The following is a 20,807-nucleotide window of genomic DNA, read 5'->3' as shown; positions in this document are numbered from 1 at the left end:
TTTTTTCTTCAGCCTCCATCACCTTCTGTTTAATCTCTCAGCAGCTGCAGATGTTAGAGATTTGCAGGGCTTCCCCCCGCCCTCCCCTGTCGTGCCAGGAAGGAAGAGGGGAGGAAAAGAACAAAATTTGAGAGGCAGTCCAAGCACATGAGGCGCTTTTGGGTGGGGTGGGAGGTTGTTTTCCATGAATGCAGCAACAGCTTGTTTGGTGGCAATGTGAATGCTGCGGCGGTAGGGGACGACCCAACAACAGTTGTCAAATGTGGGGCGGGGTGGGAGGGAGGAGAGCCAGTTGCAATAGGTGATGGGGCTCAAAGCCGGCCTGGCAGCTGCTCCCTATCTACTTTGCAGGCGCTTGTCCATGCTTCCAGATTTGAAGGCAGCCTAATTGTGTGGCAGAGAGCCATAAAACTCAGCGTTGGAACATCTGCTTTGCATGCAGAAGGGCACCAGGTTCAGTCCTTGGCATCTCAGTGCTACAGGCCAAAGCCTGTGGAACTTCTTCCTGACTGAGATTAGGCAGGCACCCTCCTGGCTCAACCACAGGCGCATTAGAAAGATTTCCTTACTCCAGCAGGCGTTTTAAGGTCTGTGTTTGGTCGAAGGAGCTATTTCCCCCCTGTATGGTTTATTTTTATGTACACCATTTAGACTTGCGAATGATCAAGCAGATATGTAACTGCCATGTAATAGATAACCAGACTGGACCCATCCAAAACCCCAGAGAGCTGCTGCCAATCAGTGCAGACAAAACCAAGCTAGATGTACCAATGGTGAAAGGCAGCCTCCCATGCAAACATAATGTACTTTGCCTATGTTCAGAGACTCTTCATCACATGCCAGGAAGCAGTGAAGCCAGTTCACATTCAGGCAGGGTTGGGGCCCCTATCTAGCACACCAGCTTACTTAGGGTTTTCTCCTCCCTCCCTCCACAGATCTCCTCCGGGCACGGCAAGAAGTGGCAGCCGCCGCCGCAGTGCGCAACCCCAGCACCATGGAAGCGCATCTCCCTTCTGCCAGCAACTCATCCAGCCAGAGGAGGAAGCAGGGGCTCCCTCAGCACCGGGATTCACACTTCACCGAGAGGTAGAGTGCAACCTTTATGGGATCTGTATCTCTTCCCCACTTCCTTTTCTGGCTCATGCCCACCCAGTTGAAATTTGTTTTGGCATGCTGGCGGGTGGGGGTTCCTTGAACTACTTGAGGGTGTAAGTAGCACATGCAGGGTATGGATCACTGGTAGATCAGAATCGAAATCGAGGGCTGGTGTGAATCCTGACAGCGGACTAGGACCCAGTTTGCTCATTTGTTTGTTCGTTTTAAGCATGTTTACCCCACTCTCTGGTTGACCAAAGGAAAAAAAGGTTCCTAGGCAGTGGCCCACAGTGATCAGGAGTAATTTGGCACAACACAAAGCGGGGGGAGCAACCAAGCTGATCTCTCCTGTAGCAAATGCTTCTTGCTCTAGGAAAGTGCTGGAAGTTAGAGGTACAGCCATGAGGGCAGAGGCCCTTTGAGCGTCACCGGATGCTTTCTTGCCATGGAATTTCTCCGGGTTTTCAGTCTAACTTGGCCTAAGCATGGTTTGAATCCTGAAGCCGAAGGATAAGAAGACCATAGCTTCACACCTGTTTTGCATGCAGGAGGCCACAGGTTCAGTCACTGGCATCGCCAGAAAGTGCTGAGAAAGGCCCCCTGTCTCAGTATTGCCTGCACTGACTGGCAGCGGCTTCCCAGGTACATTCACAGCCTTACTTGGAGATGCCACTGCAGGTTGAACCCTGGGGCCTTCTGCATACACGCAGCAGGTGCTCTGGGTGCATCTGAGCAGGCAAAGTTTTTTGGATGGCTGCTTCTTCCTGTGTGCCCCGGGGTGTGCCTGGTGTAGCTTGACTGAAAATGAGCAGGCCTCTGAGGGAGAGGGAGAGGGAGAGAGCGCAGGGTGGTGGTGGGGAGATGTACTTTGCTTGACCTGCCCCATAACCACCCCCAAAGCAGGCAAAACATGCTGGAGACAGATCTGTCAGGAATGTGGATGTAGGGGCTGGTTTTAGCTCTGCATGTCAGCAAGGAAACCTCACCAGCTCTGCGTGCGCTGGAAATCAGCCAGATGACTGGCTGAAAGATCACTTTGGTGGAGCCGGAGGACGGGGGAGGGAGAATGCAAGATGCATCTGAAATGGGCCCTCTTGTCCATCACAGGTGGGCCATTTCAGTTCCGGTTGTTTGCTTTGCTTCCAGCATGCGGATGGTATTTTGTTTTCGTGTGTGCATATTCCCCCCTCCCTCCAAACCCAAGAGCTGAACTGCATTTAGGAAGATAGGGAACTGCGTCTCAGTAGCATCAACACTGACTGGCAGTGGTTCTCCAGGGTTGCAGCAAAGTAACGTTCCCAGACCTGCCTGGAGAGACCAGGATTTATACCTGGGACCTTCTTTGTGCAAAGCTGATGCTCTGCCACTGATCTACGGCCCTTAAGACATAGGAAAATAGGGAGCTGCCATACGTTGAGTCAGCTAAGTAATGCCAACACTGACTGGCAGCAGATGTCTCAGGTTTCAGGCAAGAGTCTCTCCGAGTCCTACCTGGAGGTGCTGGGGTTTCAACCTGAGACTTTTCTGTATGCAAAGCAGATGCTCTGCCTATTTGTCCTCCCTTATGACAAAGGAGCATAGGAGAAGGACACAATCAGAGCATGGGTCCATCTACCCCAGTATTCTTGATTCTGGAGGCGGCAGATGTGTTTCCAAACCAGCTTTTCATCCATGTGTTGACCAGCCCTAGGCCTGCTTACCTTCTTCAGCAGGAGTAGGCAACCAAGTGGCTCATGGGGGTCGTTTAACCGGCCCACAAGCTGCCCCCGAACCAAGCCGCCTGCTCGGCAAGTCGCCGCATGCTGCACTAAACAGCGTGGCACGGGGATTCGCTTTTGCAGTGCTGGAAATCACATCAGTGCAGACGCCAATGGCGGAAATCGCAGGGGCGCGCAGTGATCCGGCCCATGGAGGGATCTCTGCTGGGGTGAACCGCCCAGGCGAGGTAAACCTTACCGACCCCTGTTCTTCCTCAAGCCTGCTACCTTTGGCTGTTTAGGGAAGTTTTTAATGTTTGAAGTTTTATTCTGTATTTAATGTTCTGTTGAAAGCCGCCCAGAGTGGCTGGGGAAACCTAGCCAGATGGGCATGGTAGAAATAATAATAATAATAATAATAATAATAATAATAATAATAATAACGATAACAACAACAGCTGCTGCTGCTGCTGCTGCTGCTACAGCCTTCAAACCAGACACTGGTGTTGTTTTAATGATAATAACAAATAATGAACTTTTATTTATATCCCGCCCTCCCCAGCCGAAGTCGGGCTCAGGGCAGCTAACATCAGATACCATTATTCCCTCCTTTCAGAAGTGTTCTGTGTGGCCAAATAGCTTGCTTCAAGGCTTTGATTTGGGGGCAGCGGGGAGGCCCATTGGAGACATAGTATATATGCCCTAGCTATAAAACACTTTGCCCCTGCCCCCTCCCCAATCATGGGAACTGTAGTTTGCTAACACAGCTGAGAACGATAGCTCTGTGAAAAGCAAACTAGTTTTTGGGGGGTGGGGGATGTGCTTTAACTTTATGGTGTGTACGCAGCCACTGAATTGAGATGTTTAAAGGGTTAATTTTTCCTCCTCCTCCCGCCCCGCCTTTTGGCAGGGTCCTTAATTTTTTTTTTTAGTCAACAAGGTCAATCAAAGCTCTTTTTGTGTATGCCTGGACTCCCCCAAAGGGCGTGGGTGTTTGAAACTGCAGGTAGGCAGAGAATTGGGGGGGGGGGGGATAGTGTTGGTTGGATGACTGGGAGGGGAGGAAGACAGAGTAGGGAGATCGGGAGGGGCAAGACCCGTCCCCCAAGACTCTGGCTTGGAACAAAACTGCAGGTAGATTTATGGTCTCTGCCTTTCCCGAGAGTCAGGCAATAATGCATGTCGTGATGGGGGGGGGGGCACAGAAAGTGGGGGGTGGAATGGAAGCGTCTTGGCATGGTGCTAAAATTCCATTTCAGCTTCCTGTCGAGAACCCGCAGGGATTAGGTCAGTTCACGGATGCAGCAGCGGCAAGAATAATTAGCCACTGAAGAATTCAGCCATTAGCTGGAGGCAGAGAGGGAGGAGGGAGGGAAGAAGAGGCCTGGCAGTGACTCGGGCTTCTTTTACGAAGGTGGCACTGCGGAAAAGAGGGGGTAACCAGGATACTCCCCCCCCCCAATGCTAGGGCTGGAGAAGGGGGGCGGGGAGTAAGGCAGTCAAGCACAGGTACAAAGAGCTGCCTTCACTCTGAGGAACTCAAGTTAGTCACGTTGATTTTAGTGGGTCTGCTCAGAGTAGGACTTAGTTGGATGCAACTACAGCTGGGTATTGAAAACTCCTAATAACCACAGGAAGCTGCCCTTCACTCCTCTAGAATTGCACCATTCAGCCAGCCCAGCTTATGGCACCTGCAGCTACCAGGACCCTTTAGTCTGCAGCTCTCTGTTCTCATCAAAGACCATCCTTTCACAGCTCTTGTCAACCTGCAATCTGAATATAGCGACAGAGACTGAATTTGGGTGCTGGCTTTCTAAACAAATGCAAAATAAATGCGGAAGGGCTATGGAGCCATCTGCAGTACAGTGGTACCTCGGGTTACATACGCTTCAGGTTACATACGCTTCAGGTTACAGACTCCGCTGACCCAGAAATAGTACCTTGGGTTAAGAACTTTGCTTCAGGATGAGAACAGAAATCATGCTCTGCCGGAGCGGCGGCAGCAGGAGGCCCCATTAGCTAAAGTGGTGCTTCAGGTTAAGAACAGTTTCAGGTTAAGAATGGATATCCGGAACGAATTAAGTACTTAACCCGAGGTACCACTGTATATGCAAACCGCTCCCAGGTTCGGCCCCCAGCATGTTCAGGTAGGGCTAGGAACGTCCCCTCCCTGACACCCCAGAAAGCTTCTGCCATCCAGTGCAGACAGTATTGAGCTGGATGGTCCAGTGGTCTGACTCTGCATAAGGTGGTTTCTGGTTCGGCCCTGTTGGAAGTGCCCCATCCTATCCCAGTAAAGTGGGGAGCACAGTCTCAGCCCCATCGCACCCATCCTTGTTACAACAATTCAGAATAAAAATCAGTTAAAACAAATAACAGTCACAGGAGTAGGGTGGGTCCTGAAAACAGGCACCACAGGTGTGAGAGGCCAGGGTAAAGAGGTGCATGTACACACGTTGGAAACAATTTAATGAATGCCAAACGCACCTCTCTGCAGAGGGGATTCCACAGCTTAGGGCTACCACAGAGAACATCCTCTCCCAAGCCACTACAACCTCTGAACTTCTGAGGTCAGTGGAACCACCAAGAGAGCCTTCTCTCTTGGCCCCCAAAAGGCCTGTGCGATCTTTCAAATATTTGGGGCCTCAGTCGAAAAGACTTCAGACGCTAGCATGTTCCCAGAAACAAACTGGCAGCCAATTTTTGAGAAGCAGGGTGCAGCCTCGCAATGGCTCTTTACCCTGCCTGCCTGCCTGCCTGCCTGCTTGCTTGCAAGCGCAACCTAGAATTTAGTCCTCTTCAACTGCCCTCTTTCCCTCTTTGTTAAAAGGTAGCTCTTAAGCCTGTGGGGAGCTTGTGATTGGAGAAGAGGAGAGGGGGTTAAAAAATGCAATACACCGGGTTTTTAACGGTATAATGTGTAACCCCGTAATGACTTAAAGTATTGATTATTTGAAGGCCATTAGCGCTTATTGTTAAAGAAAAGTCAATACTTTTAAAGCCTCGTGAACCATTTGTCTCCTCTTAAAGGACATATCAAATTTAGCAACATGCAGTTAAAATCGCCTAATACCTTTGCACGCCAGCTGCTGACTAGGGTGTGTGTGTGTGTGTGTGTGTACGTACACACAGAATCATTACAAATGCTGATTTGTTTTCTTAATGCTAGTATGTCACATGTCATTGGGTGTGTACCCAGAACCCTACCCATTTGCCCTGTATTGATGGATGAATGCCCCCTTGGTTCTGTGATCATACAAATTACTACACCAGTGGTGGACCTGTCACACTAAAACTCTCCACCACATCCTAAAGGCAGTGCTGTAGTGCTATGTTCTGACTTTGACACACACACACACATGCACACACAGATAATTGTGTCGGCTAAAATGAGGAAGAGAATCTGAAATTCTGCCTAAGAAGCTGCATTTTGTGTCCCTGTATATATAATGCAAACGGAAGAGATTTGCATAATTGCTCTCTGCATGTTTTATTTTGCAGGTCTTGGTACTTTTCCATAAGTCATTCATTTTAGGGCAATTATAGGATTAATATAATATTGCGGGTGGCGCTGTGGGTAAAACCTCAGTGCCTAGGACTTGCTGGTTGTAAGGTTGGCGGTTCGAATACCCGCGGCGGGGTGAGCTCCCGTCGTTCGGTCCCAGCTCCTGCCCACCTAGCAGTTCAAAAGCACTCTTAAGTGCAAGTAGATAAATAGGTACCGCTTTATAGCAGGAAGGCAAACGGCGTTTCCGTGTGCGGCGCTGGTGCTGGCTCGCTAGCTGCAGCTTCGTCACGCTGGCCACGTGACCCGGAAGTGGCTCCTGGCCTCTTGAGCGAGATGAGCGCGCAACCCTAGAGTCGGTCACGACTGGCCCGTACGGGCAGGGGTACCTTTACCTTTACTATAGGATTAAGGAGAAAAGGCCTGCCTCCCATCACCTGGGAAAGCCTGATGCAGCCACCCCTTTCCCCTTGACTTCTGGAGTTTTGGGCCATACACTTTTCAAGACTTATTTTTTCAGCCACAAGGACTAGAAACTTATGTGTCCCCCCACCCCGACCCCCGTTTAATGACAGGTGATATTCTCAAGAAAGCTACTTTGTGCCAGCTACTTTCCTAGACTCGCAACATCCCATTCACAGCCCTATGTTCTCTTGCTGAATTTGTTCAGTCTGTGTCCTTTTAATTCTTCCAGAACCTGTGCAGCCAGGGAGGGAAAGGAGGGGGGAACCCACAACAGCAACAAACCGCAGCATAACTTTCTCCAGTCCCATGGCAACAGCTCCCCTCCCTCTTATCTTGCTGGCAATCACACCAAGCCCCAGAGTCACAGCCAATCAATGTGCCCTCAAAGAGACAGAAAAACAGGCTCTACTGTAAATAGAATCTGGAGCCAAAAAGTTCACACAGGAGAAGAGTCAAGATTCTGCCTTGCACAGAAGAGGGGAGTGAAGAATAATCCTAGCTAGAGCACCAATATCACTCTGACCCACTTCCTTTGGAATTACATTAAGTGTAGTCAAGCTGACCTTTGATTTTATATCGGGGCGTGGGGATGTGTCCATTATTTATTTAGTATTTATTTATAAGGTTTCTTGCTTGCCCCCTCACCGCAAAATCCCAGGGCAGGTTACAACAATAGAATCTGCAACTATGAGAACAGATTAAATCATTGAAGTTCAGAAGAGATGTACAACAGTTCCACATGGAACAGAACAGTATAAATTGAGCAAAAGAAGCGGGTCTGGCAAAACAAAAACACCGTAACTGCCGAAGGGCAGGATAGAGGTGTGTATTCAGCACATGTGTACAATTCCGGAGCTGGCATTCCCTGCACTTCTGCAGGTGGCGGAATCACAAATAAGCCCCCCTCTCCCGTCGTTTATGGCACCCAAGGGGGTCACTAAGAAAGGGGACAACCTGTCAGGTATTAGGGCATTAGATGCATGAGTTCTAAATGGAGCCCCAGCCAGTAACCTGGTTGTTGCGTTTTGGACCAGTTGGAAGTTTCTGAGTTGTCTTCAAGTGCAGCCCCATGTAGAGCACATTGCAGTAGTCTAGAGGTTGCCATGACCAAGTTATCTCTATCTAGAAGGGGGCATAGCTAGTGACTATCATCGCTACAGCCAGTTCTAGTGACCTTCAATTTTTCCATTTCCCCAGTTTCTAAGGGAGTTGTTATTTCAGCAGTGAAGCTGCTCAGAGTAAAAACTTAGATGGAAGTGGAGGCACCACCCCAAATAGGGCTTGGAAATATTTCTGTTTGAAATAGGAGAGCCACTGCCAGTCAGTGTTGACAGTGCATGCATGACTCAGAACGTCCCTTGCCTTAAACCCTGGATAGCTGCTGCAAGTCAATGCAAACAGTCCTGGGCTAGGTGGACCAACTGAACTGACTCTGTATAAGGCAGGGTCTCATGTCTTAAGGGGAGAGCTCAGGGGTAGGTCACCTGCTTTGCATGCAGAAGGTCCCAGGTTCAATCCCTGGCATCTCCGATGGCTGGAACCCTGGAGACCCACTTCCTGCCAGTGTAGTCAATACTGAGCTAGGCGGAACCAGTGGAGCCAGACTCTGTCTAAGGCAGCTCCGTGCGTTCCTCTGATATGGGAGGCGAAGTGTTTCATTGGCAAACGGTAGGGTGGGAGGAGTCCGATGGAACCAGAAGACTGGCCTAACAGAAGTGGAGGCTTGTTCCTGGCAGAAGGTGCACTTGGCAAAGAGGCACACAGATGGGGATGGGAAAGGGGGAGATGGAGTCGGGGTGAGCAGCAGTCCCTCGCTGGATGTGCTTATCTCTGCGAGACACACGTGCGCACACACTTGCTGCCAGTGTTTACGGGAGGGCAGCGATGGGTGGGGTGGGCGAGGATGTGCCTGCTTGGCCACAAAACGGTTAAGCGCCACTTGATTTCCCAAATTGCTTCTTATAAAACAAGCGGCACGTCTGCCAGGCTCTCGTCTCCCCATGATTACAGCTAATTACGATTGAGCGGACGCGCCTCCCGGCCCCCGCCAGGCCGCTTTAATTGTCCGTTATTCATCCGCTCGGCTGTCCGGAGTGGCAGCGCACTTGGCAGCCCGGCGACCGAGGGCCCCGGCTAATTGTGAGGCCTCGGGGATTAGGGCAGGTGATTACACACTTCATGGTGTAATTACATAAGCATCGCTTGGCTGCTGCCCCGGCGCTGAGCCCCGAAGGTCATGCGCCGCGTTACCTGAGATTAATTGGCGCTGCCACTGAAGTGCGAGGCGCTGGCGGAGCCGTTATACGATTAGCATTAACATTTCAACAGCGACGGATCGATCCGTGGCTCTCTTCCAGACACCGGGAGCTGTGCAATTAGTTTAGAGGAGAGCTCAGGAGGGAGGGAAGGAGAGAAAAGCTGAAAGCTAGGCGTTGGGGGGGGGGTGGCAAGCAAGAAGGGAGGACGGGGAGGGATGGACAGAAGGGGAGCAGGGGGGAGCGAGCGGGACGAGACAGACTGGAAGCCAGGGGAGAGGGACAGATGGGGAGACAACAAGGGGATGGAGACCTGGGTCTCGGAAGGGGAGAATTTTAATCCACTCAGTTATCTCTCTCTTTGTGTGTGTCTACACGCACGTAGTATTTGTGCAGTCTCATTAGAAGGAAAAATTCTCCCCTTCTGTTTTTATCTTACTTGGTCTCTGAATGTGTGTTGACTGGTGTGTGTGTTTATAAATGGTCTTGTGAGATGAGATTTTACTCAATCTAGTAGTCCACCCTTGTTTAGTATGGGTAGGGGGTTAGTTTTCCTCCTGACTGACAGTGGGTGAGTCTGTCCATCTTGCTTCTTTTCGCTTTCCCCATCCCCCCCCCAACCCCCAACTTACATTCATTTTAACCCATTTCTTCTTTACTTTGCAATTTGTTTATTTGAAAAAAGAACTTGTTGTTGATTCCGTTTTTGAATCTGTTGTTGCTGTTGGAAAACAGAACAGTAAAATTTGGCGACATGCATATTTTGAAGAATAGGCAGGTTTCAGTTTAGGAACTGCTTGGCATGAGGAACCTCAGGCTCAGGGGCCAAATTTGGCACTCAAGAATCTTCCCCAGGCAACTCCCCGCACCGATCCTGCTGCACACCCTTCTCAGGGACTTTTGCATGGTTGGGTTTTTCATTGAACTGCAGTACAGTAATGTCTCTTGATTTCCTGGTTGGAACATGGAGAGATGTGTCTGTGTCTGTTTCTGCAAACTTCTGACTTTTGTATGGCTGTGCAAACACAAGAATTACACCTGTTGCTCTGGCCCCACCCACCTCTGACATGTGGCCCCCGGGTTTCCTACAAGAGAGTGTACAGCACTGCAGCTTTATTCACTAGAATCCTCTCTCCCCCCCCCCCCCCAAGTACATTATTTGGTGTTGAGAAACATCCATAAGCTACTAATGATTGAAGAGAGAGCCTGTGCTACTTTTGTGTAATGAGCCGGTGCTGGTTTGGAGGGGGGACAAGCAGGGTACAGCTCTGGACCCATGCTCATCTCCCGGGGGAAGGAAACACATTTCATGCTTGCTGGCTCCTTGTCATCTTTCAAGCAAATTTTGCCCTTTTAAAAATAAATGGCTGTTCCCAGTTGAGAAAAACCCAACATTCCGAAATCGTTGTGGCTTCCCGGGCTTATTAGCTAAAAGATTGTTAGCCATAGATGTTTTATACAGTGGGGAGTTTAGCTGGTTACACTGGCGTTAGCTATGAGAATGTAACTGGAACCTTCCATCCTGTTCTCACAGTGGCCAACCAGGTGCCTCTTCGGGAAAACCCTCAAACAGGACCTGAGCTCAAGAGCAGCTCTTGTGATTCACAGCAACTGGTATTCGGGGTAGATTACCGGTCCCTCCAGCTGTGGAGGCGGGACATAGCCATTGCAGCTAGTCAAATAGCTCCCTTGAGTGTGCTCTGAGAGCCCATGCATGGAAGGAAGCCAAGGGAAGCTGCCTGATCTTTTTTGCCAGGGTGGGAATCCTGTGGCCCTCCAGATGCTGTTGAACGCCAACTCCCATCAGCTCCAGCCAACATGGCCAGGGATGATGGGAGCAGTCGGCTCCCCATCCTTGCTTTATGCTGTCTGGATGGGAGACTGTGCAATGCCACTGTGAACTGCTCCAGCAAACACCTGAGAATACAATACATAGAACAAATGTATGGCAGTTGAGGGGGTTGTTTGGGCCATTGGGAGAAGAGTGCTGAGCTCCCTGAGTATTTGGACCAGTAAGAGAACGTCTCCTAGTCAAGACTGGTCCAAACAATATACCAAGGGAGCTTAATTCACCTGTTTTACAACAGGTACAGTAGGATCCCTGGCCCATGTTCAGGTCTCGGCCCACCAGGGGGTCCAGTTTGGCCTGTGAGGTAATTCCCTCCCTCTTACCATACCTGCCAATCAATCAGCTGACATCGGCTGGAGGGCAGGGTTCATTCCTGCTGGGTGCTGCTCCACCACTGTGTTCATCGCAGGGAACATGAAGGCAAAGCAGACCTTTTCCCCACCACCACCCTGTGGGTCACATTTGACAGGTGAGCGGGACCTCCCAACCTATCAGTCAAATGACATCATACTGGTATTGGATGATTGGCAGGTGGGTGTCCCCGCCCACCTGTCTAAGTTAAGAGGAGCAGAATGATAAGATGTAGGCCACTGGGCCAAAAGAGGTTCCCCACTCCTGCTTTACAAGAAGGTTGAGAAATTTAAACTCCACTTTGTGTTTTCATATGTTTGTCCCCGCCTCTCCTGGTTAAGCTCACCAGTTCACTGTGGGTTGCATAGCATGCCCCTGTGTTTATGTGCTGAGCCAGGAGCATGTCAAAACTGTATAGCTTCTACAGACTTGGTCAAGGCCACATACACACACCCTACATTCAAAGTACAACCATGCCACATTAAACAGCCATGGCTACATCACCCAAAGAATTCTGGGAGTTGTAGTTTGTTAGGGGTGCTGAGAGTTGTGAGGAGACCCCTATTCTTCTCCCAGAGCTACAGTTCTCCTAATGATTAAACCATGGGTAGGCAAACTAAGGCCTGGGGGCTGGATCCAGCCCAATTGCCTTCTAAATCTGGCCCGTGGACTGTCCGGGAATCAGCATGTTTTTACATGAGTAGAATGTGTCCTTTTATTTAAAATGCATCTCTGGGTTATTTGTGGGGCCTGCCTGGTGTTTTTCCATGAGTAGAATGTGTCCTTTTATTTAAAAAGCATCTCTGGGTTATTTGTGGGGCCTGCCTGGTATTTTTAAATGAGTAGAATGTGTCCTTTTATTTAAAATGCATCTGTGGGTTATTTGTGGGGCATAGGAATTTGTTCATTTCCCCCAAAAAAATATAGTCTGGCCCCCCACAAAGTCTGAGGGACAGTGGACCAGCCACCTGCTGAAAAAGTTTGTTGTCAACAGTAGTTGAACAGACAGTCCCTCTTCCCAGGGAGCTCTTAAGACTGTGAAGGGAAGAGGGGCCTCCTCATAATTCAGCACCCTTAACAAACTACAGGTCCTCCCAGGATCCTTTGAGAGAAGCCATAACTGTTTAAAGTGATGGTGTGGATGCGGCCCAACACTCCCCCCTCCCCACACACAAGTAAAGTGCTTAACTTCCCTCTGCTTTGTGTTGTTTTTCCCTTTAGGGAGATGTCCCATCCACCCCCTCTTCTGTCGCCTCAGAACGCTCCTCACATTGCATTAGGCCCGCACTTGAGACCCCCCTTTTTAGGGGTACCTTCGGCCTTGTGTCAGACGCCAGGTGAGTGTTCCTGTCTGTGCTGAGGATTATGCCATGCAGCAAAATGTTCAAGGAGCGAGGGAGGTATGTGGTTTTGGTGTTCTTCCTCTAGCAGTGGACAAATCTGTCCATGTCAGTTTTCTCTGGTTTGGTATCCCAACTAAGTTTTAACTCCAGATGGACCTGGTGAAATCATTGGACCTAAGTTGTGGCCACTAATTTCAGTTGGTCTCCTGTTGAGTCGGACTGGCATTGGCTACAGCCTTCCATCTCCTACTTTTTTCAGTTCTAATTTCAGTCTTCCACGTCAGTTTGCAATATTTTTCTCTTTTTTTAAAAAAAAAAAGTCCTCATGAAAATTTGTCAACATTTTTGTGTGCAACTGTGCTAATTATATACGCATTCTTTGTATGTGCTTTTGCCTAGCACACACGTTTTTGTATCTATATATTTTCGCTAATATATTCATTTTCATTCAAATGTTCCCTTAATATATGTGCCTTTGTGTGTATTACTTGTCTGGAGGACTGCATTGCAAAAATTCAGAGAAGTACGGATTTCGAAGCACAGCTGCCTGTGTGTTGTTTTTGGAATTGTAAATTGAGTAGTTTCCAATTTCCCCCTCTGTCATCCTTCATAGTCAGAAGGCATAATGTAGAGGTGGAGTGCATGCTTTTGAATGCAAACAATACAAGGTGCTATCCCCTTGCATCCCCAACAGGATATTAGGGAACAGGGCTGAGAGAGGCCTAGGAACAGGACTGAATCGTCATAAGGCTGGATTTGAGTGCAGTGGTCCAGGGTTCTGGAGTGGGGGGAGATCAAAGACCTGTTACTATTTCTGCTGCAGGGTCTCTGTCCCTAGCGTCCTAGCACATCCAGTCAGCATGAAAAGGAGAGCTTTTTAGCCACTGAGAAGAAGTCTTCTAATCCTTTGTGCTGATTTGGAGCCAGTCAGAGTGAAAGGAGTTGAGTAAGCCAGTTGAAGATTGACTCCTAGGGTCATTCTGGAGAAGGCATTTCGGAAGAACACCAGGGAATTGTTGTTCAATATGCTCCAAAGTAGGGTTTCCCAGATTTGGGTCTTTATCTGTTTTTGGACTACAATTGACATCATGCCTGACCTCTGGTCCTGCTAGCTAGGGATGATGGGAGTTGTAGTCCAAAAACAAGTGGAGACACAAGTTTGGGAAACTTCTCCGAAGCTAAGTAGGTAGGGACACTGCACACAAAGGGCTTCAGTTTCAAGGGAAGGGTGAGCAAATTTTATTATGTGAAATGGAACTTTGGGGAAAACGCAATTCAAGTCACTCTGAAAGAAGTTATTGGAACACTCCAAATCATTTGTCCATGTACATGCACAGAAAATAATAGATCTAGCTGAAATGCAGCAGATATAGATCAGCATTAGTTGTTGCAATGCATCCCTAATTATTATTCTTGTTTGACTATTGTGAAGGGATGATACACTTCTGAATTTAACACTACATTAGTATTTCTGAACAACCATGCATTTGTGTTAACCTCCAGATCTTTCCCCTCCCTCCCACCCACAGGTTACGGGTTTCTACAGCCAGCCCAAGCAGAGATGTTTGCACGACAACAAGAGATGCTGAGGAAGCAGAACCTTGCCAGGTTAGAAGCACACAGTTGATGGAGATGGGCCCCAGCTCAGTGGGAGAGCATCCTCTCTACGTGTAGACAGTCCCAAGTTTAATCCCTGGTATCTCCAGGTTAGGTCAGGAGAGACCCCTGCCTGAAGAGCTGCTACCAGTTGGTGTAGACAATACTGAGTTAAATGGGCCAGTGGCCTGACTTGGGTGTCAGAAGGGAAGGGTTGTAGTTCAGTGGTAGATCAGTTGTTTTGCATGCAGAAGGGTCCCAGGCTCAAGCCCTGGCAGTTCCATGTATGGCTGAAAAGCACCCCCTTCCTGGCACCAAGGAGAGCCACTGCCGGTCAGTGTAGACAGTAAGTGGACCAAGGATCTGACTCTGTGTAAGGCAGCTTTGGGGGGGGGGGAGAAGAAGGAGACCCACTCCCTTTCTTCTAGCTCAGGGGTAGGCAACCTAAGGCCTGGGGGCCGGAATCGGCCCAATTGCCTTCGACCCATGAATCAGCGTGTTTTTACATGAGTAGAATGTGTCCTTTTATTTAAAATGCATCTGTGGGTTATTTGTGGGGCATAGGAATTTGTTCATTTCCACCCAAAAAAATATATTCCAGCCCACCACATGGTCTGAGGGATGGTGGACCGGCCCACGGCTGAAAAAGGTTGCTGACCCCTATTCTAGCTAGAGCTGTGGGAGGTGGGGGCCTTGGCCATGAATTCATCCCTGATCTCCCATGCATATCCTTTGAGAAGGAGAGATTAGCTGGTACGCTTCATTGAGCCAAAGAGTTGGAGGCCGTGCCAGACACGTTTATCATCGTTCCCTTCCAAGGGCTCTCTCCCGGACAACCTCCCTTCCCCTTAAGGGGGAGAGATGGGAGGCTGGGGAATCTCCCTGGGATGTGGGAGTTTTGGAAAGCATTGCAATTTGCCTGGCAGTGCCCCCCCCCTCTTTGTTTTCCCCAGGTTAGACTCCAGCTTCCCCTTTCCAATTGGAAGCAGGGAGAGGGGGAAGCAGAACTACCTGGGTGATGCAAGGATGTCGGGGTGGGAAAATATTGCCGGAAAGGGAGATGGATAAAACTCGCTTCCAAGGGTTGGTAGACCCATTGAAAATAATGGATGTGACTCAGTTGGACCCATTAATTTCAGTGGGTCTGTTCTGACTCACCCAATACGCATTGCTGAACTACTGCTATTGGTTTTGTGTTCTGTTGTTTGTTGTATACTGCTTTTCATCCGAAGAATGCAGGGTAGACCACAACATAAAAATACAAGTGAGAACACAAAATACATAATAAAACAAAAACAAACCAATAACACTCCCCCAACACATTTAAAAAGCCATAGAATGTTAATCAGCCCAAGACCTGGTTTTTGCCTGGCGCCTGAAAATATGTTTCGAAGGCGCCAGGCAAGCCTCCCTGGAGAGAGCTGGGGAGCCACTGCAGAAAAGGCCCCGGTTCTTGTGTTGCCAACTGCCGGACCTCTTATGGAGGAGGCACATGAAGAAGGGCCTCAGATGATGTAGTGCTTTGAATTTGTGCAAGTATCACACTCCATTTATATTCAGATGGGTCCCCCCCTTCCCTCAACAACCCTGCAAGGTAGATCACTTTCACACCTCATTTTAATTGTGGGACACTGCAATTTGGAGACAAGAGAGGGTAGTTTATTCACAGCTGCAAGGCAGAGAGGTAGGACTCTGACCCTGAGCCTCTCAGTTCCTCCCAAACCCATCTCACCCATTTGCCTTCATCCATTTAGGCTTGAGATGTCTGCAGAGATCATCCGCCAGAAGGAGTTGGAGAACCTCCACCGCCAGCGGCTCCTGGCCAGCGACCCAATGAGCTTGCACCCGGGCCTGCCGCCGGACCACCCAGCCCTGCGCAACGTCCACGACATTCCCGAGGGGCACCCGCTCCGCGACGAGCTCTCGCGGAGGAACGCCATGCTGGTGCTCCGCCATAACAACACCCCACTCCTGTCGCTCAACCACGGGGTCCCCAGCGCCTCCACCACCCCGCCCAAGGAACAAGGGAGTCGGAGGGGGAGCCGGAAGTCCACACACCACCGGGCCGAGGCGCCTGGCCAGAGCGAATCCAAAGAGCTGTCCGAGAGCCGCCCCCCTGATGGCCACGACGAGGAGATGAAGGACTCTGAGAGCGATGCCGACGTGAGCGAGGAGAAGCTGGACAGCACAAAGGCCGAGAGCAGCAGCCTGGCTGGCGAGCTGAAGGAATGCAAAGAGGCAGCAAAAGCCTGCGATGGTGCCAAGGAACTGGGCGATTTATCTGCCAGCCAGAGCGCCCCCTGCAGCTCCTCCAGCGCCGAGTCGCCCAGCCACCTCCTCGGCCCAGTCATCAACAAAACTGAGGCAAAATACCTCCCACCGGCCTCACTCCCACCTCCGCAGCCGCTGCCATTTGGCTTTCCATACACCATGAGCCCCTATTTCCACACAGGTAGGTGGCGGCAACAGTTGTCTGTGGAATTGGTACATTTAAGAACGCTAGCAGACGTTGGGAGTGTGCAGAATTTTCAGGTGGAGTGTGCCTTCGTTTGCAGAATTTGGTTCACAGCCATACCATGTGCATTTGCACTCCTTTAAAATTCATGACCCCCCTTACAGAATCCTGGGAACTGTAGTCTGATAAAGGTGATGAGCTTCACTGACTTCCCAATTCCCAACACCATTAATAAACTACAGTTCCCAGAATTGTCCGTAGTTGCTAAAAGTGGCAAAAAAATGCTTTAAATATATTGTGTGGATATGGCCTTGGATTCTGGATTTGGAGGGGGCGCTGTGGAGAACCCCTTCTCTCTCCCTTCTTTTAACATGACAACACCCACCAGCCCAGTATTTCCACTTTCTTAAAGAGTCTCTGGCTACGCATAAGCTGTGATTCTGCTCTGGCCAAGAAAGGTGATCTGATACACGTTTAAATTAAAGAGGAGCAGGCCTCTTATTTCCTTCTGATTTGTTTGGTTATAAGAATCTTTTTTCTCATACAGTATTACTGTTTTTCTTTTCTTGTTATTGTTTAATTGTTTCTGACGGTGGCATTGTGACATATTTGGGCTATGTAAATCCTGCCTTTTACCTGTATGGCTGTGTTTTTAATTCATGGAGGATACGTCTATCAATGACTACCAGCCACAATGGCTACGCTCTGCCTCTGCAGTTGGAGGCAGTAATGGCTCTAAATACCAGTTGCTGAAAACCGCAGGTGTGGTGAAAGTGCTCTTGCACTTGAGTTCTGCTTGCAGGCTTCCCACAATGCACCTCCAGTTGCCCACTGTGAGAACAGGAAGCTGGAGTAGATGGACCATAGGCCTGATCCAGGAGGGCTCTTCCTACATTTTAGGCTTTGTTACTTGGTTGTTCTTAATGGCTTTTAATGTAAGTCCCTTTGGGTCACTCTTTAAGAAAAGGGACTTAACAAATAATAACAGCAATGAGCTTTCCAGGCCCTTTAAACAGGCTGACTTCCACCCAATTCTACACCCTCCTACCTGTGAGGTGCTAAAAAGTGTTGTTAAATGTTATAATTTATTTAATATGTGCTGATTTTTGTACTGGGCAGGGGGGAGACCATTTGTATCTTTTGCTGGTGGGAGAGAGATACCTTGGGCCAGCTTTGTGACCCTAAACATCTCTTTGGATATTATATTTCAGGACCTAGCTGAGTTGAGTTGAGTTGAGTTGATAGTTGTATTCCGCTTTTCCAACAACAAATGTTGAAAGCTGCTCACAATAGCATTTAAAACAAAAAACATTGCAAACACTGTAATATCAAACACAATAGCATATAAAGCAAACAACAGCAAATTCATCAACACAATGAATACTGTTCAGTAACATATGAAGCTGCCTTGGTCCATCTATCTCAGTGTTGCCTATACTGACTGGCAGCAGCTCTCATGATTTCAGGCAGGGGACCTTCTTAACCCTACCTGGAGATGCCAAGGACTGAACCCGGGGCCTGGTGCATGCAAAGCAGATGCTCTGGCTGCTGGGCTTACAGCCCTTTTGTTCCAGAATCCCTCCTAATGTCCGCTGTTGTTTGTGTGTGCATCCAGCTCTAGTTGATGCTTGGCGGGTGAGGTGTGGTTGAGTGGGTTGCAATGTGATTTCATTGCCCTTTTGGTCTTGCAAGGTCAGCCTGGCCTTGCTTGGAAAACCCTCCTCCAGGACAGATGTTGATAAATTGCTGGGCAGGCGACAGAGAAGGACCTGCAAAAATGATTACGGGCTTTTCAGGATTTGGAAAGGAATAGGTAAAGGTGTTGTTGTTAAGATATATATACTGCCCTTCATCAAAAGATCTCAGGGCTGTACACAAGACATGACATAAGTATAGTTGAGCTGGATTTGGGGGGCACCTTTTTAGTCCTATCAGAATGCTTCTTAACCATCTCAGTATTTGCACCCATGGTATTTTGTGTGCACAATTGCCTTTGGAACTTTCCCCTGGAGTAAGGAGCACTTGTACACCTCCCAGGCATGGGCTTTCCTGTGTTTCACAGTGCACATATTGTCTTCCTAATGGCAGCTGTTCTGGCTTAGGTTGATGAGAGTTGTAGTCCAAAACAGCTGGAGGGCACCCGATTGGGGAATGTCATTTTGTGTGAATGAGTGCCGCCATAACTTTCAGGCTTGTTTTCGAAGCCTCTGCTTTTCCTTCCTCCTGTTTGCTACCTAGCATGTTCAGCCAGGGAAAGAAAGAGGGAACATGAACTGAAGTGGGTTGGTGGGGGAGGAGGGAGCTGCTTTGGGGAGAAAAGATGGAGGCTATGCTAGCCACTTGGGTGATGGAGCCGTTCTCCTTTCAAGAGGAGCTCATCGGGTCAAGGCAAGCCCGTCGGCACTCACCACCAAAGGCGGGGCAGAAAGGAGTGATTTCTTCCTGACAGATGGTTGGGTGTGATGGAATATCCCCAGCCACCTCAACAGATGAGGCGGCTTGGCAAGAGCGTTTCCTTACTGGCTGATTAAAAGGGAAATGTGGGTTTTTAAGAGCGTGCAGAGCAGGGCATGGGTCCCAGATGGGCAGGGGCGAGTGAGAGGCGGTGCTTTTTCTTGGCCATATCAGTTCCTGTAACCCCTCCACTGTGTTTTCAAAGCGTGTTTCAGCTGGGGGGCTTTTAATGCCTATTTGGGCGTTCCTGGTTTCTCCTTTTTGGTGTACCGCGAGGTTTGCGGAGCTGGTACGTAGGGCAGGAAAACAACTGCTGCTAGAACTGTAGCTCAGTCTGATGTTCACACCACGCATTTAAAGCACATTACTTCCCCCCTCCCCCCCCCAAAAAAAAAACCTGTCAAGGGTGCTGGAAATTGTATTTCTGTGAGTACTAAGCTACAATTCCCAGAATTCTTTGGAGGAAGCCATCCACTTTAAATGTATGGTGTGGAGAGAGAAAAACAGCATGGTAATTGTTACCAGGGCAGAGCTTGGGCTCATTCATGGACACTTGTTCCCTCAACATTCATATATATCTTCACAGCACCCATGTGAGGTAGGTTATGCTGGGCCAAGCTGGGAAGTGCGGAAAAACAGTGATGGGTTAAGTGACGGAAAACTGAAATGGCACATAGAATCAGAGTCCAAGCCCCTGCATTGCAGGAATCTCCACTAAAGCATCCATGACACATGACCATCCAACCTCTGCTTTAAAAAACTTAAGAAAGGAGAATCCACCACCTCTTATGGGAGTCTGTTCTACTGTCCAACAGCTCTTGCCGTCAGAAAGATGGGCCTGATGTTTAGTCAGAGTCTCCTGTCTTGTAACTTGAATCCATTGGTTCGAGTCCTGGCCTCTGGAGTAGGAGAAAACAAGCTTGCTCCATCTTCCATGTGACACCTCCAGATGTTTTTGGCCTACAACTCCCATGATCCCTAGGTAGCAGGACCAGTGGTCAGCGATGATGGGAATTGTAGTCTCAAAACATCTGGAGGGCCAAGGTTGAGGAAGCCTGCCTTAAGATGTTTGAAGGTGGCTGTCGTGCACAGAGTATTTTCTTTTCAGCAAAATGGTTTTTGTGTTTGTTCTGGTGAGAGTTACAATGAAACTTTGCATGCTCAGAAGTTTTAGGTTTTTCTCATCATTAACAAAACCTAATATTGTAATAAATTGATAAGGGTTGCACCCACTGAAGTTAACGGACATGACTAGCTTTGGTCCATTAATTTCAGAAAGTCTTAAGCTGAATAGGGCTCATCTAGATACAGTTTTTAAAAAGATGCCGCAAGACCAATTTTGTGGTACCTTATTTGATGTGTTGCTTTGAGGGGGGGGGGGGTAACAGAATCATAGAATTTTAGAGTTGGAAGGGACCTTGGGGGACATCTAGTCCCACCCCCTGCAGTGCAATAAGGAAGAGGTTCCTTATTTTGGGCCCCCAAAGCGCTTTCATCCAGCCTTGCTCCTTGGGCCTATTCCTTCACTCTTGATTCTCTACATTTCCCTGAATCTGCCACTGTGTCCATTGAAAAAGGTTTGTGCCTTTTTGGGTGGTAAGGCAGTTTTATCACCGGTGGCTTGTTCACGCATGCAAGCCAGCTCTTCTTGGGGAGGCAGAGCAGAGATGCAGCATATTCAGGTTGGGCTGGGAGAGATCTGTGTCTGAAACCCTGGAGAGCCGCTGCCAGTCAGTGTAGAC

At 49.0% G+C, this 20,807-nt stretch overlaps 1 protein-coding gene across 11 annotated transcripts in view; it reads left to right on the top strand.

Moving 5' to 3' along the window:
- Window positions 1-20,807, top strand: part of SAMD11 (sterile alpha motif domain containing 11) — a 333,362-nt gene that overhangs the window by 295,834 nt on the left and 16,721 nt on the right. For all 11 annotated transcript variants that reach the window (XM_079986850.1, XM_079986848.1, XM_079986843.1 and 8 more), the window contains 4 exons: window positions 936-1,086; window positions 12,439-12,554; window positions 14,090-14,168; window positions 15,911-16,608. In XM_079986850.1, coding sequence (XP_079842976.1) covers window positions 936-1,086; window positions 12,439-12,554; window positions 14,090-14,168; window positions 15,911-16,608 — 1,044 coding nt within the window. The remainder of the gene's footprint in view (window positions 1-935; window positions 1,087-12,438; window positions 12,555-14,089; window positions 14,169-15,910; window positions 16,609-20,807) is intronic.

This window comes from Podarcis cretensis (assembly GCF_951804945.1).
Source record: "Podarcis cretensis genome assembly, chromosome: 8".
Lineage (NCBI taxonomy): Eukaryota > Metazoa > Chordata > Lepidosauria > Squamata > Lacertidae > Podarcis > Podarcis cretensis.
The sequence above is the reverse complement of the archived record's forward strand: the minus strand, read 5'-3'. Positions and strand labels throughout refer to the sequence as shown.